General features: G+C 46.1%; 2 protein-coding genes across 51 annotated transcripts in view; both read right to left on the bottom strand.

Moving 5' to 3' along the window:
• PDLIM1 (PDZ and LIM domain 1) overlaps positions 1–4366 on the bottom strand; it is a 36205-nt gene extending 31839 nt beyond the window's left edge. The window contains exon 1 of one of the 3 annotated variants that reach the window (XM_042862698.1): positions 4199–4366. In XM_042862698.1, coding sequence (XP_042718632.1) covers positions 4199–4294 — 96 coding nt within the window. In that variant the 5' untranslated portion in view covers positions 4295–4366. The remainder of the gene's footprint in view (positions 1–4198) is intronic. The other 2 variants (XM_042862696.1, XM_042862697.1) reach the window with 2 other exon arrangements.
• Positions 4367–6558: 2192 nt separating this feature from the next.
• SORBS1 (sorbin and SH3 domain containing 1) overlaps positions 6559–16048 on the bottom strand; it is a 162506-nt gene continuing 153016 nt past the window's right edge. For 30 of the 48 annotated variants that reach the window (XM_042863429.1, XM_042863433.1, XM_042863430.1 and 27 more), the window contains 4 exons: positions 11588–11647; positions 10780–10838; positions 9469–9581; positions 6559–8655 (listed from right to left, as the gene is read on the bottom strand). In XM_042863429.1, coding sequence (XP_042719363.1) covers positions 8588–8655; positions 9469–9581; positions 10780–10838; positions 11588–11647 — 300 coding nt within the window. In that variant the 3' untranslated portion in view covers positions 6559–8587. The remainder of the gene's footprint in view (positions 8656–9468; positions 9582–10779; positions 10839–11587; positions 11648–16048) is intronic. The other 18 variants (XM_042863426.1, XM_042863440.1, XM_042863452.1 and 15 more) reach the window with 1 other exon arrangement.

The raw sequence follows: 16048 nt of genomic DNA, 5'->3' as shown, positions 1-16048 counted from the left end.
GAGGGATGACCTCAGCAAGGCAATGCAAGATGCTGGTCAGACTCCCAACAGTGGATAGGAATAATGCTGGAGGCTGCATTCTCATAGTTCACTTTGTAACCTGCCTCACATCAAAATACAAATGCACAGAAGTAGAAAGTTCTCTTACAAGGCCTCAAAACATTACATAAATTGCTCATCAGCTGAGCGTCCCCTGATGGTTTATTTCATCCTCTAAATAAAACAACATGTGGTGAAATCAGCAACCATCTCAGATACTGTGTCACGGTCCAGAACAGCATCAATTGTTTATGCAGTTAAGGCCCCTCTTCATTTCCCTATTTATATTGCAAGAAAAAAAACCTTCCCTGTTTATACTAAGAGAAAAATAAATCCATTTGCTACAGTGCTTTTGACGTAGCACCCTTCAAACCCAAAGCATTTTACAAACTCTGCCCAGGGTACCCACATGGCCCGAGGGACATCCCTGCCTTGGTTCCACAGGGCAGGAAAACAGTTCAGGAACCAACAGATCTCCGTTTCTGTGCTATATATGAATTAAAATAGAAGCAGCTCCCAGCACTGAGAGGTGTGCAGGCAGTTCTGTAGGGCTAAGCTTGATATAGCTGCTCCAGCCCAGGCTGGTGGGTAAAAGCTGCATCCACAGCAGCTGTGCCTGAAGTCACCTGGGCCACCTCCACCCAGGCAGGCCAGCAGACACAGGGCAGATTGGTGAACAGACAGGGAGACAGCTCTTTTCACAATGCATAGCATCAGGCTCTAGGCATTCCTGCCAGATGCTCTGTGTCCTCGCAACTTCTGGCTGGTGACTGTTGGGCCCTGAGTAGCAAAAAAAGGGGAAGGCAACATTCCCATTACTGTCTCTGCCTCCCAGCAGCAGTGCAAAAGGCAGCTCAGGGAACACACCAAGGTGTGCGCTGGGCAGATCACACACACGTACCACAGCAGCCCAGCTTTTGCCGTAGTTTTGCTTCAAAAGCCCTTAGCATTCCTGAAAATCCTACTCAGTCAGTCATGCATCTGCTGTAGCGAGGCGCTCCAGGCACCACCCAGGCCAACACTTGGCATCATGAATTAGGCCTACCTGCATCTCTTCACCAAGGTTTTGGGCCAGCACTGCTCCCTCAGAGTGTGACAGCTGAGATGTACTGTCTCCATGCCTGTCTCACCCCAGCTTGCCCCACAGGTGGCTCAGTAGGTGGGCACCCCCAGGGCTGCTCCATCACACCTCAGCCAGGCCAGGTCCTCTTGAAGGAAGAATGTTAGCCAGCATCAAACTAACCCGGCAGCTCCTCACTGCAGGACATTCAGCCCTCCGTTTGGATCACCCAGACTAGTTTTGGCACTGTCTTTAGAAGTAAAACTATCTTCAAACCACTTTTAAGTGGGAAAATGATGGGTTTCATATGAAAACGTAGACATAGAAGTGACCTGGCTTTGGCCAGTATCAGAGGTTATGACAGACACCTCTCCATAATGGAGCTGGGGGCTTCCTGGCCTAACGGAAATCCTAACACAACTCCCCTCCAGCTTTATTTTGGGTCAGGCATTTCAGATCTACACAACACTAGTACAAAACATAAATTCAGCTCAAGAGCAGGATTTATGGGACAATGCCATGTATATATTCAACTGGAAACAGAAATCCACTGTGTTTATCAAAATAAAATGCAAATAAACAGGAAAAAGCTTGTATTACCTGAAGGACAGAGGGGGATGGGCTCTGTTAACCATGTTGCTTTATTGCACGTCTCCCCATACAGCACATTCCTTGCTTCCTCCACCAGCCCTGCTGGTCTCACAGGAATTTAACTGGGAACCACCCTGTACAGCTCTACCATCACCCTGCAGTGTGTCCATCCATGGCTCAGACGGGATTTGGGAAAAGCTCTGCACCGACTCACTGCATGTTATCAAAAGGCACATATAGACAGAGGTCTTCCCTACTCCTGTAAGGGCATTACAGCAAGCACTGTCCTAGGGGTCAGAAAAGCACACTGTGTTTTTTCTGAACAAAGGCAGTAACAAAATGTCCACCAAAAGCATACAGTGCTTAAAAGGAAAAGAGACATCTGTAAGGCATCTCTTTGGAAAGGATGGGAGCTCTATGAGCAACTCTCATGCAGAATACTTGTGAAATTCTCACGCTTGCCCTCACAGGTCCAGCACAACCCCAGAATCAGGAGCGTGCACACAAGAAGATGCTGCAATGCATCTGAGCCTGAAGCAGTTCTGAACATGTGGCTCAAGTTGAAGGGGAGTTAGAGCAGCAAGAGACAAGAAAAAAGCAGCTGTAGAAATAGTGTTGTGTTTCATCTGCTACTGTCATCATACATAATCAGACATCAGTACCACATGGCCACTGCTGGCCAGGAGCTGAGGGGCAGAGCAGGTTGCTCTGTTGGCTCTGTGCCCACCACACCACTGCTTCTCATCCTCCTTGGCCCTAGAAATGAGTCATCGAGCTTGCTTTTACACCCCAAACAGTCCCACCTCTCTCCCACCAGCAGGACTGAGAGAAGTCCTGCTGATGGCAGCCAGTGGTGGGGAAGACAAGACAGCAGGAGGCCCTGAGCTATAATGGAGATGGGGGCCATAAAAACCAAGACAAGCAGAGTAGCTCACCCTGGGCATGACACTGTCCAAGGCAAAATCTGAACTCCTGACAGGCAACACAGTCTGAACATAGACACTTTGCTTCAAAGAGAGGTGCAGGGCACCCAACCCAGGTCTGTGACCGAAGGACCAGTAGAAAGATTGATAGCTTGAAAGTCTGGAGGATGAATTAAAAGCACCAGAGGAACTGCCAATTGCCAAAAGCAGAGAGGCTTGTTCTATTACATTTCAGCCTCCAGGGTCACAACTGGTTTCTCACAAGACAGTTATTTCGGCCACTTCGCTGATCTACATCCCTTGGTATGCAACCACAAGCACTGACAAAGACAGCCAAGGAGAAGAGGTGGGAGCAGCGAGGTAGGGCTGCAGGCATACTTCTGCCTGACAGTCTCACTGGAAGGAAACAGCAACAATTACCAAAACAATGCAGTAAATATCACTTCCCTTACGCTAAAGCTACTTTCATGTCCAGAAAAAAAAGCTTTACAAGAATGTGGCATTATTACTGCAACTGAAAGAGATTAGAGACAAAATTAACAACAGCCCCCCTCCTGTGAATCTGACAGCACTGCTGTCCCTGGAGCCTTGTGGCATGCAGGGACCACCAGCAGCAAAGAGCCCAGGATGGGGGGCATTTAGAAAAAAATAATACATTTTGCCACCTCGTTTCTCCAGGAAGGACTCACAGAACACAGCAGCCTGGTCCCACTGTCTTCAAGGTTGGACAGGCCCTGGGCAAACTGAGCAAGTGCTTGATCTAATGGTTGACAACCCCACCCTGGCAGGCGTTTGGAAGTGGGTGGTCTTTGAGGTCCCTTCCAACCCAAAACATTCTGTGATTCTACAAAATCTCATGGGCCCCAGCTGAGGAAGGGCCATGGGATATCAGATGTACTTGAGATGAACACAGCATTGGATGGAGATCAGCAGGCAGCCCAGATGGATGCTGAGCAGCACACCTCTCACCAAGTGATAGGCGGCCAGGAGCTCCTCACCCCCTGCTTCTTGGAGGTGCCTGACGGCAGTGCGGGGCAGAGCACGGTGACGTCTGTATGCAGGTGGGTACCGGGACAGAGAGCGCAAGGCCACAGCCCAGCCCTGGTGCTTAGCAGGCAAACACTCGAGTAGAGATAAGCAAATTAAGTTACGCCAATGTAATCGCTTTGCTGCGAGGCTTTAGCCGTCATTTCCTAACTCATTTTTCCTTAAGTAGGGGGTAAGGGGCTTAAAACAGAAGCAGGGAGAGGCACTTAACAGAGGTTAATATGGCTTCGGTAAACAAAGGATTTTCTATCTATACATGGCAAGTAGAAGCAGACACGCGTCCCGCAGCAGCACGTTCGGTCCCGCGACGTGGGCTGCGGCGCCCTGACCCCTCGGGGAGAACGTAGCACCAGGCGAACACACCTGGCCGCGGAAACAACTCTGCCCTGTGCCAGCAGCCACCTGCCGACCCCAGCTCGGCTCCCACGGACACACCCGCCGCTTCGCTCCGCGCCGAGCCGTGCCTGCCGGCCGAGCGCACGGCCCCCGGGCAGCCCCGGCGCCCAGCACCGCCCGCCCCGGCCCCGCGCAGCCCTACCCGTGAGATGGTGAGGGGCTGCTCGAAGTCCCGGCCGCCCACCAGGCGGAAGCCCCATGGCCCGGGGCCCGTCAGCACGATGCGGTGGGTTCCCATGTGCACGGCTACACCTCGCGGCACGCCCGGCAGCACCGGCTCCGCTCGGCACGGCTCTTCTCCGCTCGGCACGGCCCGCCTCCGGCCCCTCCCCTGGCTGCTCGCCCCACGGGGCTGCCTGCGCGGCTCCAGGAGGAAGACTGAGCCCTGCTCTGCCCTGGAGGCGGGGCAGCATCGCCGGCTGGGCTTCACCGGCGGTGAAAGTTTGGGAAAAAAACAAAAAAACAAAACAAAACAAAAAGTAAAAACAGTCCCGCCACAATTTAAAGTGAGATTCTTCTTACCGCAGTTTGCAAGGCTGAGCATGTCGCGGGGCAGTCTCGGGCTGTAGAAGCGCTGCCTGCCGGCCCGAGCACAACACAGACGGTTCCATGCAGGGAGCGGCACCGCCGGGGTACAACTTCGGGCAGCGCGGCTGTTAACGCAGAACCCAACGGTAGAACTAAGAAGAGGCTCCAAGGGGACCTTGGGGAGAAGAGCACCTTCTCTTTCATTTATCTCTGATTCGTTGTCGCTGTAGGCAAAATTTTCCTTTTTTTTTTTTTTTTGTTTGTTTCTCTTTTTTTTTCCTGATGCCCTTAGGGGCACAACCAAAAGGCAAAGAAAGCATTCTTCCTACCAGCCAGCAGCAGCTGAGGTAGATCACACAGGTGCTGCTTATCTCGCTGCTGGGCACAGGTGAGAAGGATCTGCCCCCTTTCTGCACACATCCACCCTTCAGCAACGTTAATCACTTACACCCTCTCAGCCTCTCCTCACAAGATGTGCACCAGGCCCTGATCACCTCTGTAGTCTCTGCTGAGCTCTTTCCAGTGATTTTGTGCCTCTTTTGTACTGGGTAAGTAGACTGGTATGGAGAGGGACACAACAGAAGTCTTCAGTGGAGGTAGATGTCTCCTTGTGCCCAGGAACACACATGTACTTCCCCCTGTGTCTTTTGGCTCTTGCTGAAGACAGCTGCTGCAGACAAACCAGGGTACCACATCCCTCTCAGCAGATGATTTCTGCCTTCTCTCCTCACTGGGGCCTGCTTAATACCACAGAGCGTGGTGGGGTGCTCTAAGGAATAAGCCCCTTGCACAGGTCACAACGGGAGCTGGCGACTTGGTGCCCTTTCTCTCACCCTGGGGCAGTGGTTTCCCCACACAGAGCCCCAGTCATGCCCTCAGGGAAGTCCACTGAGGAGGGTAAGATGCTACAGCCAGGTTCCTCACCCACTCCAGGCACAACAAAGCAAGGGTTGGGATAGTGGGTGCTGTAGCACAGTGATGGCAGCTGCTCTTCTGCTTTTTCTGCATGGTAGCCTGCAAAACTGAAAAATGTTCCCAGCCCTGCTTGGAACAGCCTTCCTTCACTCTGCTCTGCAGGGATGAGTTGTTTCTGTGAGACACAATCCAGAAGTCCCAGCCAGCTGTTCTGCCAGAGGGCTGGGAGCTGTGGTATGCACACCACAGACTTTGCCTTCAGTCAGCGCTGTGGCAAGAGCTGCCTGGGTAGAGTGCAACTATTTGGCAACCTGAGGGGCTGCAATGCGACACCATCTCTTGCTGGGGTCTGTGTGGACCTGAGTCTCCCAGCCCTGCTTCCCTGAGAGTGACCAAGTACAGCACACATCAGGTTTAGGCTGCACACAAAACCAGGGCAGTAGGATGAGGCTGGAGGAGAGGCATTAGCAGGGAGTTAATATCCTGGAGAGCAATCACCCCATTGAAGATGCCACTTATTGACTCCTGGGCTTCAAGTCCTCTTCAAACTACAGAACTACCACAAAAGCAGCAATGGGCACCAGAGGTCAATAACTGAATGCAGAGGACGCAGCTGCCGCCTGCCACCCTAAGAGAGGGCCAGGGGGTAAAACTACTGGCAAAGGCACCTATAACTTCCATAGGCACAAGGGCAGAGAAGGATCTGAACACTATGAAGTTTCTGCATCGATTCACCTTTGCAAAACACTGGGATCAGGTGTGCTCCTGAGCTGCCAGCTCTGCACATGTTACTGAGGGATCGGGTGTAAAATGTTTTTTTCCTCTGCTTTTACACCTTGTTTTCTTCAAGAATGAGCCACAGCCTGCCTGGCTCATAAGAGAGCCCTGGTGAGGTAAAGCCAAGGTGAGAGCAGGATCTGGAAGCACGGGATGGCAGATGTCTACAGCTCAGAATGGCCACAGCCACTGAGAGCCACAGACAGCACTGGTACAAACGTGCATTGCTAGAGGAATAGTGGGAACAGGCTTTATTTAATAATTTGTACAACAAACACAATAGTAATTCAATACTTCCATTTATTAATTGCCAAATAGTAATCCACTGCAATAAGGAACAAAAATCAACACAAAAATAAGTTGTGATGTGTGTGTGTGTGTGTGTGTGTGTGTAACTTAAAATGGCAAGAGAACAGAAAATAAACCTTTAAATGAGTAGGTTATATACAGTCAGTATTATTGTGTTACTTTGCTGGATAGATTAATTTGGTGCTATCCAATCTTAGCAACAGCCTATGTCTTGCTACGAATAAATGGAAGAAAAAACCAAAGCAGAAAAATACATAAATAAGATGCAGAATTAATGATATCTCCTATTGAAAAGAGACAGTGGTGCTGTCAGTGGTCAGTGTCATATCTGAAACTCTTTCCTAGTGGATATTTTGTGCTAAAACTCTTTATATGAACACACACAGAATTCCATCATTTAAATAAAAGTGGAATAAAATCCCAACCTCTGACAACTGCCTTTCTTTTTCTCCCTTCGCTCAATGCGTTTAAATTATTTTTCTATACAAGGTAAGTACATTGTCTGTACAAAGTTAAATATACATATTTACAGTCAAACTTCTGAGACACTGAGTCTTCTCCTCCGCAGACTGAGACGGAAGACAAGCCTATTTGATTTCAAACCCAGGAGCATGGCTAGTTTATCAAAACATATTGCAAGTCGTGCTAACAGTTAGTTGTAGTTACTCTTAATAAATCTGTATAAAAGCATCAGCATAAAAATAGGCATTTTATATTATTAAATACGGCTTATGACAAAATAGCAATCTAACCTTTTGCTATTTGTATGGTAACTGTAGGAAGCAGAGTCTGATAGAACCGGTTTTGTTTATACTTCTTAATAACAAAGTGTCTATCAAAAGAGTATTCGTAGTGGATTTACAGGCAAGCCACGTTTTTTTCCTCAAAGAAATACAAATCTCTATGACTGGTAACAACCGCTGTAAACACGGCTTTCCAAACTGAGCAGACTTTTTTGTTGGACTAAGGGCCAGTCAAAATGCAGGTGTTTATTGGATCTACCATCTACACTGCAAGAACAACAGAAAAAGGCACCTTCAAAGGCATGTTTCTCAGAGTTATCAGAACCTCTGACATTTAATGCTAGAGAAGCAAAGCCTTCTTCCCAAAGAGCATGCTTCAACTCTTTTTGGGCCAACAAGGGGGAGCAGAGAAAGCAAACAGCCGTAGGACTCATAAACAGGATTTGCTCTCATGGATGTTCTGTTTATTGGTTTTATTCTTTGTGCAGATAAATGTCAAAGCCAGGTTGTTTTCTCTTTAAAAAAACATTACTCCGTTCGTTTTGCTGCACACAGTACACTCACACACACACACACACACCCTGCACAAAAGAAAAAAACCTTGCAGAAGTGGGTAATGTGTTAGGAAAGGGTTTGGGCTTTTTGAGTGTCTGCAGTACACTTTGGCTGACACCTCTGGATTAAACTTCCAGTCCCAAACTCCTTCTCAACAGAGTTCTGCAGTTTAACCACACTGGCTGTCCTCTGCCCATATGGGGTCTTAAGGTGCATGGCATGAAGGAAGGGAGTTCTATGGGAGTGGAAGGCAGAGCACAGTAAGCCTTCAGCAAGGCAGGAAGCCTGGCCTCCCTGACCTCACCAGTGAACGGAGAAGCTGCAAGGTCACGTACTTTCTGGAAGTACTGTCATATCTTAACACACAAACAAAACCTATACCTTTTGCTTCCCTGAAGCCTTCTCAGAAGTAAAGTACTCCATACGAATTAAGGTTATCACCAGAACTCTTGTTGGGGAGGGGAGAGGAATACACAAAGGCAGCACTGTAAACTAGAAACTGTCTCTCCTTCAGCAAACAAATCATACCCTGAATTAGTAGAAGCAGGGCTACACATTCAACTCAATACTGTATCACATAACCACATCCTCCTAACACTTTTCATCTCTTGTCTATTACATTCATAAATTGTCTCTTTCTTCATTGTTTAAAAACACCATCTGAAAAACAGCTCCATCTCTGTCACTGTGGGATTACTGTTACTTTACAGGTACAGAAGCTTCACATAGTTGCCCGGGAAGGTGCCGAATTGCCTTGTTCTCCTGGATGTACCTATAGCAAAATAAAAGACAAGGAAGCCAGAGTGAGATGGAGCCATCCAAGGAAGGCTTAGGGGTTTAAAAGGTCAAGATGGCAGCCCCTGCTGCTTGCATTCATTGTTTTATAAAAATATATAAGAGTCCTGGTCAGAGAGCCTTTTGGTATAGAACAGATCAGAACTAGTCTGCTAATAACCATCTTTGGTCTTTGGTTCTAACAATGAAGAAGGTGGTGGTGATAGCTCCTGGGCCTGTACGCTAGGAGCCAAACTTTGATCTATTCAAATGATCTCAGCTTCCTTAAGAACTAAGGACAAGCCTAGATTTGCACTGTTGAGATGGAGAGCGCTGTCCAGACTTAGTTACTTGAAGCTGCAAGACTTCATTTAGTTTAGACTACCATGTTTAGTTGAGGCTGGATTTCTAGAGACTGCAACTCCAATACAAGTGCTCCTTCTGCCCCCTACTTGCCACCTTCTGTAACTTGTCATGACTCCTTTGAAAAGGCACAGAAACCCACTTTTCCTTGATTCTCTCTGCTGCTCTGCAAACTGTGTGAGCAAGGAGGATCAGGAGGAAGAAGGGAATATGGAAATTAAAAGAAAAAAAAAATTGAAAACCTGGACATATAGAAAGAAAAACAAAGTTCCATTTCCCTGCACCCTAATTTTAATGTTCTCAGTAGGAAAAGATGAGAAATCATCAAAAAAGTTGATTTTTTTCCATTCTGTTTCAATCCTGCAAATGAAAGCAGCTTCTAGATGCTCTGCAAAAATACTCATCTGCATCTCAAAGGCTCCTGCTGCCTGAGAAGCATCACACTTACCCACAAACCAGCCATCATCACATTTCTCCATAACATCAACAATATCACCATCCCTCAGTTCCAGCTCATCATCGTTCTGAGGAGTGTAGCTGTATAGAGCTTGGTAGCTAACTCTAGAATAGAAAAATACCACACGTTAGTCACTGGATTTTGTTCAATACAATCTGGACCTGTATTCCCCATTTAAAAGGTGAAAGCCACTCACATTAGATTGGCTGTTACCACAAAGCTATAGCAGGAATCAGTGTCACACCTGCACTGCATAGGATGCACAGAGCACTTTTGTTTCCCTTGTAGACCATAGACTATAATGACTGCAGCCTTCCTAACATGCTACACCTAGAGACCAGACACCCTACAAATACAAGCCAAAACCTGAATACACTCATTACTTGTCTAAATGAGACTTTAGTTCCCTTGTCAGGCACACAGGCAGGGCCATGAACTGCTAAATGGCAGAGTGAAGGTCTTGAGAAAAATATACTGCCTTGTTTACTGCACTAAGGTTGGATAAATCCTGGTTAAGGAGGCACAAAGTTTAAGATTGAATCCTGCTCTGAGGTAATTATTGCTCCAGAGGCACTCTGTAATTATCTGAAAGGAATCTTATGAAGTGGAAGAAATTTCTGGGCAAGTCCAGATCCCCTGGCTGTGGGAAATGAAAACAGAGTGGATGCAAGAGTTTCCATTCTGCATAAAGATAGGGAAAAGCAAAGGCTCCTTTTAGGAGCCAACTGTCACTGAAACCCAGTACAGTGCAGGCTCCTATTCTCAAAACCAACAGTGAAATGCCCTAGCGAGGTTAATGGCAGCTCCAGGTTTAAACTCAACACAGAGCTTTGAAGATCTTAGCCTGGCTCTCTCATATCATTCAGCCACTAATTCTTTCCTGGACCTGGCACAAAGTGACCAACCTTGGGACTTCTCACTATGCCATGAGAAGCTAAGAACAGGGGTGAACATGCTGACCCATGGCATATGAGCCAGATTAGTGCATGTTAATTCACCTCCAGCTTCAGATACAAAGACACTGAAACAGTCTCCGTAAACAGCATAACTGAAATGCCCAAAGGAGACCCAGTCTTGGAGCATAAGGCCAGTGTTCCACATGCTATACAGACACAAAGGTCCCACTTAGATAGACTTCTCACTATTATGAGGCTATTTTTGTTCTGCAAAGAAAAGCACTAAGCAGTCGCTCTTCCATAATCTGAATTTAACACCTGAGATGCTGAAGCTTTCACACATCCCCATCCTCACCGTAAGTATAAGTCGAGGCCCCTGGAAGAGAGGGGATCCAAAAGGACTTACATGTCTCGTGGTGTTTGACTTCTGTCAGGGCTGGCTCCTTGCTGCTGTGCTTGAGGTTGCTGAGAAATGATGAGAGATGGTTTATGGTCATTAGAGGTCACCTTGTTGCGAGAGTCAAGAGGCTGAGAAATAGTACTGCAGTAATGCACAGACTTTTCTGCAATGTTTATGATCTCATTGCAAACAGCTTCCTGCGTGGTAGGCAGCATTGACATCCAAAAACACCCAAAGAACAGTCAACAAGGGGGGAGGGAAGGGAAAATATAGACAGGAAGAGATGGGACATTCCAGATGCAGTACATAAGTCCAGTAAAAAAAAAAAAGAGTTGTAGATCCAGGTAAACATCCAGGTAGTGGAGTGCAGAAGGGATCCAGGTGTAAGCATGGAAAAACAGGTGAGATATAGAAGAATTTGGCATTTAGTTTGAAGATTTGTAACAAATACATAGACATATATTTTAAAAAGCAGCAGCATAAGAGGTTGCAATTAGATCTGCAGTGGTACTATTACAAATGCAATGAAGTCAGTTCAAGAATGCAAGGTGGGCTGCTCCATTCATGCATTTGGCTTCATTTAGCTTATACCCAGGGACCGGCAGCACAATTAGCCCAACTTCTCATTGATTATGGCAGTTTTTCTAAGTGCTACATTCCCTTCTTCTATTGCAAACAAAACAATGTATTAATAGGTAAATAAATACCTATTTCACAGCTAAAAACGGTGCTGATATTTTATAATCTATTGAGATGTCCCTGTCTTGGTGAAGAAAGGCTAGGACTACACATCTAATTGAAACAGTAGCCTTACCACATAGCTCTTTTCAGACTCTGTGAGATCTGGTCCAGCTCTCAATGAATGGAGGGAAGGCTGTGTGATCACCAAGCAGATGATAAGGAAGACATTTTAGCAGATGTGATACTGGTCAGAATTTAAAAAAATAAATGGTGTGCAGACAACAAAAGAAAATGAACAACTCTTCCCTCCCCATCCCAATACCACTCTTTTTGGACAACAAGATCTTTCATTTAAACAAGACATTAGGGCTACAGTAATGCAATTACACTGCAGTGCACAGAATATTGCAAAGAGAAGGACAGCAAAACAGAAGCTTAGAGCACAGAGCCAAAGGATGAGCTAGAAGATCACGGACAGGGCTACAACCAGACCTGATACATAGTGTCACATTGCATTCCTGTGGTTGGGGGGTGGGGGAAGTGGGGCGGACAAGGACAGAAATACATACTTGAGGGCACATAACCCACTGAGAAGAATCTGCTGCTGTTTTTAGCTAAGTCCTCGGTGACTCTGACACAGGAAAGAACAGTAATTTGCTTGCTTCTTAAATAAAGACCAGCTCAGGTCCTCAGGAGGCACGACGCAGTGTAGCCCCATCAAAATCACTCTAGTTTGTACCCCACAAGGATCTGAGCTGCAATATTGATTCCCAAAACAAAGCAGAGTTTCAGGTCAGAGGAGGCTGACTGAAAGCCTAGCTCCAAACACCATCCAAGAAGCTTCTGGACTCCTTTTCTCCCCAGTCAATCCTCTTCACAGGAACTCCCATATCCCAGGTCACAGATATCCAGAACTTGGTTTTTTTTAGCATGTTTCTGCATATTCAAACACAAGAAGAATGCTGTGTGCATGCTTTAGCAAATGAGATGCCTGAATGAGTGCAGTTCTGGTAATTCAAGCAGTACTGATTAGAACAGGTAAGATACAGAGTAATACCATCCTCTCTGATAATCCAATACAATATTCATCCCAAACTCCACATGCCTCCATTTTTATGCTTTTATACTCTTCATTTATTTCATCAGTGCCATTCATTCTGCTCAAAGACGTGGCTGCACCAGTGGCTTAGGAAAAGGCTTGTGAGCTCATAGCATCCTGAGGCAGCACAGAAGCTGAGGAGAAAGACGACTGACACCTTCAGCCCAAGCATGCACAAGGAGTCTGGAGAAGCATAGGGTGATGAGCGGTATTTCCCATTCTCAAAGCTCCTATGAACCACCTCTTGGATCTCTAGGACTGTGTTCATCACTGTACTAAAGATAATTGACTCTCTTCTCAAAGACTGTGATCCACTCTATGCCAATCCAACCCCACAACTCCTTCTTCTTCATAAGTCTTGCTGTCTCGGGCTGGAATCTGGGTTCGGTGCCTTAAAACACAATGCTCTATAACCATGTGCATAGTGTGAAAAATAAAATAAGAGAGAAAATAAAATGTAATTTGGATAGGCTAAATGGGGAGGAACTTGCCTTCAAAGCATTTACTGTGAAGCCTGAAATCACAGCAGAATATACAGAAGTCATTCCTGTCTGCCTATCATCAGTTCTGAAGGGCTAATAGCATAATTAGAAGTTTAAAATTAATATTTTACAGAGCAACAGGATATAGTGCATCAAATCTGATAAGATCAGAGTTAACCCAGGCGGTGAAGTATCTGGAAAAAACAATTTCCATCATGAGGTGAAAGGTAGCTGTAAGAACGACTTCTTTTTAATTCAAGAAAGTGCTTCTTTGTTCCTCACTAATAAATTGACTGCTGCAATTGCTCCATGAGCTTAAGACCATGCGGTCCATTTCTCACTGATTATTTGCGACCTCTCAGACGAGCTTTTCTCTAAAAAGCATTAACAATTCTGAATTAAATTACTTACTTGAGAGCTAAAGAAATTAGCACTACCTCAGAATGCATTAACAATCCATCAGGACCACTCAGCTCCCACCCTCTGGGTCACACTAAGTACTTTGCTAACACTTAAGTGTTTCTGCCTCCATCCTACACAAACATGGTATAGCCAGTTCCAAAGCACAGCTGGCCACTGTTTCCACCTTGTACAGAATTTGAGGATGGATCTAAAGAGCATCACAGGTTTGTAGAAATACCAGAAAGATGTTCTATGTAAAGAGCCTAGAAAGGTCCTGAGATAGGTTTTGTGCTCTTAGGAAGAAAGATCCTGGGACGACTCAGCAGCACTTCCCCTGTTCCTAGCAGAGTCATCAGCGTGTCCAACCACAGCAGCACTTGTTTGTATGTCTTCTTCCAATACGTTTCTGGTGTGAGTCAAAAGGACTACATGAGCAAAGAGAAAGCTAAGCAGAACAGACTGACATGACACACAGAAAGAGGCAGAGACACAGGCATCCCTTCAGAGATGGGCATGCAGTAGGGCTGCTCCTGCACATGGATGGAGAGCCATGAGCAGGAAAGACTGCCAGTCCTCCAGAGTGAAGGAAAACCACTGCATATATCAGATCCCAGCTCTGGTGGGAGTGAGGGAAAAGCTGGCCCAAGAGCTCTCACAAAGGGCACTGAAAAGCTTGCTCTGCACTGCAGCCAGCTGTAAAGGCTGGCAGAAACCATGGAGAGACTCCTTGGCCACTGGATTGGGAGCTAAAGGCTCACACATGTGCTAGCACCATTGAAAATTCATTTGACATTTAATATCAAGTTTCACTGGAATACTGAAAAAACATCTGTTAATTACACTTGCCATATTTTTCACATGCTATGGGCTTGCTCTTTTATCTTTTTTTTCTGATCAGTTTGAACTGTGAAACTAAGAAAAGGGAATAATTTTATAATATTTAGAAGAGCCCGTGCTCTTTACATTACTGCTTAGTGGAACAGGCAAGAACACAGCCTTTAACCCAGCTCTGCATCTAAGCGGTCTTAAAACGACAAGAAACCTGGGTTTGAATTTCATAACCTGAGAGATTATCTTTTACGAGCAAAATATGACATTTAGAACAATAAAATACCTCAAACCTCAGGGACAGACAGTATTGAAAACGAAGCCAAATGCAACGGCTCGCTTGCACGTCTACTAAATGCTCTTCTCATTTAATTAAATTCAATGGAAAGAAGATAGATTTTGAAAATGCCCCCGGGTCTGCTGAAGCAATTGGCCTCTGTATGGGTCATGCAGGTAATGGGAAGTCATTATATATGTATGTATGTATATACAACACCACTGCTGCTCCCCAAATAACTGCAGGCCCAGAGCTGGAAAGGAGGTCAAGGCCGGCAGCTGTCAAACTCAGCGTTAACTTGACACTGACAATGGGCTGATTGTCAAGGCACACAACATATAAAATGTGCCTTGACTTTAACTCCAAAGAAGTGCTACAGTGTCCATTGCGACCAGGTGCAGCACCCGAAATAGAAGCGCATGAGAGACAGCGTGGGACATGAGGAGAGTAAAGGTAACAAAAATTTCAGAGTTAAAGCCAGATCTCAGTCTCACAAAACGTCCATTAAAGTAAGAACACTGGCATCTACTTCCCACACTCACTCAGCATGAACACGGTTCACTGATGAAGCCAAGACTGCTACCCCCAAAACCATCACTAGAACTCTGCCTGGCTTTTGCTAACTGTGAACTTTCTGCTTCACACACTGCCATCGTGTGGGGCTGCGGGGAAGGACTGACAGCCTCCAGCAGCGAGTACTGCTCCCTCCTGAGCCGGCAATGCTGCACAGACACAACTCTGTCGCTCTCTAAAGATGACTGCAGGTGTCACAGAATCACAGAGTCATTACAATTGGAAAAGACCTCTAGAATCACCTTGTCCAAACGACAACCCATCCCCACCATGCCCACTAACCATGTGCCTCGTGCCGCATCCACCCTTTGCTTGAACACTGATTCCAGCACCTCCCTGGGCAGCCTGTTCCAATGTGCCACTCTTTCTGAGAACTTTTTCCAAATATCCAAACTGAACCACCTGGGAAGGCTGAGACAGGTCCCCAACATTGTGGACATCAACCTGAGTTGTCCTATCGCAGTTCTGAGACACTCTGGCCCTGAACCCCGATCTCAGGAAATTAAACAATGCCTGAATGAAAGTACCACAGGTGATATTGTTCCTGCTAACAAGGAAGGCACTGATATTGCCTTAGAATGAAATTAAGCTGTAGAAACACAACGTCAGAAATAATCAGCAGCTGAAGTACTAAAAGTTCTGAGCTAATCCTTCAGAGGAACAGAAAATCAGATCTCCAGCTGGTACAAACCTGGCAGAAGCTCACTGACCTGCAGTTAGGTGGATTTACACCAGAGGATTTTGTCCATACCTGCCCTTCTGCACAGCCTGGAAACTGTTTAAATTGCACAACCTGGAAACTGTTTAAATTGCTTGCCTTTTTCTATTTTTTTTAAATAAAAATGCTTAATTAAATGACAGGAGAAATATCGTGTGTAGAATCGTTGAATGGATAGACAAGCATATGATAAAACAATGGCATGGCATGGAAAC

The sequence above is a fragment of the Lagopus leucura genome, unplaced genomic scaffold, assembly GCF_019238085.1.
Source record: "Lagopus leucura isolate 7727_CA_CO unplaced genomic scaffold, USGS_WTPT01 Super-Scaffold_739, whole genome shotgun sequence".
Taxonomy (NCBI): Eukaryota; Metazoa; Chordata; class Aves; order Galliformes; family Phasianidae; genus Lagopus; species Lagopus leucura.
This window is presented reverse-complemented; position numbering and strand designations above follow the sequence as displayed.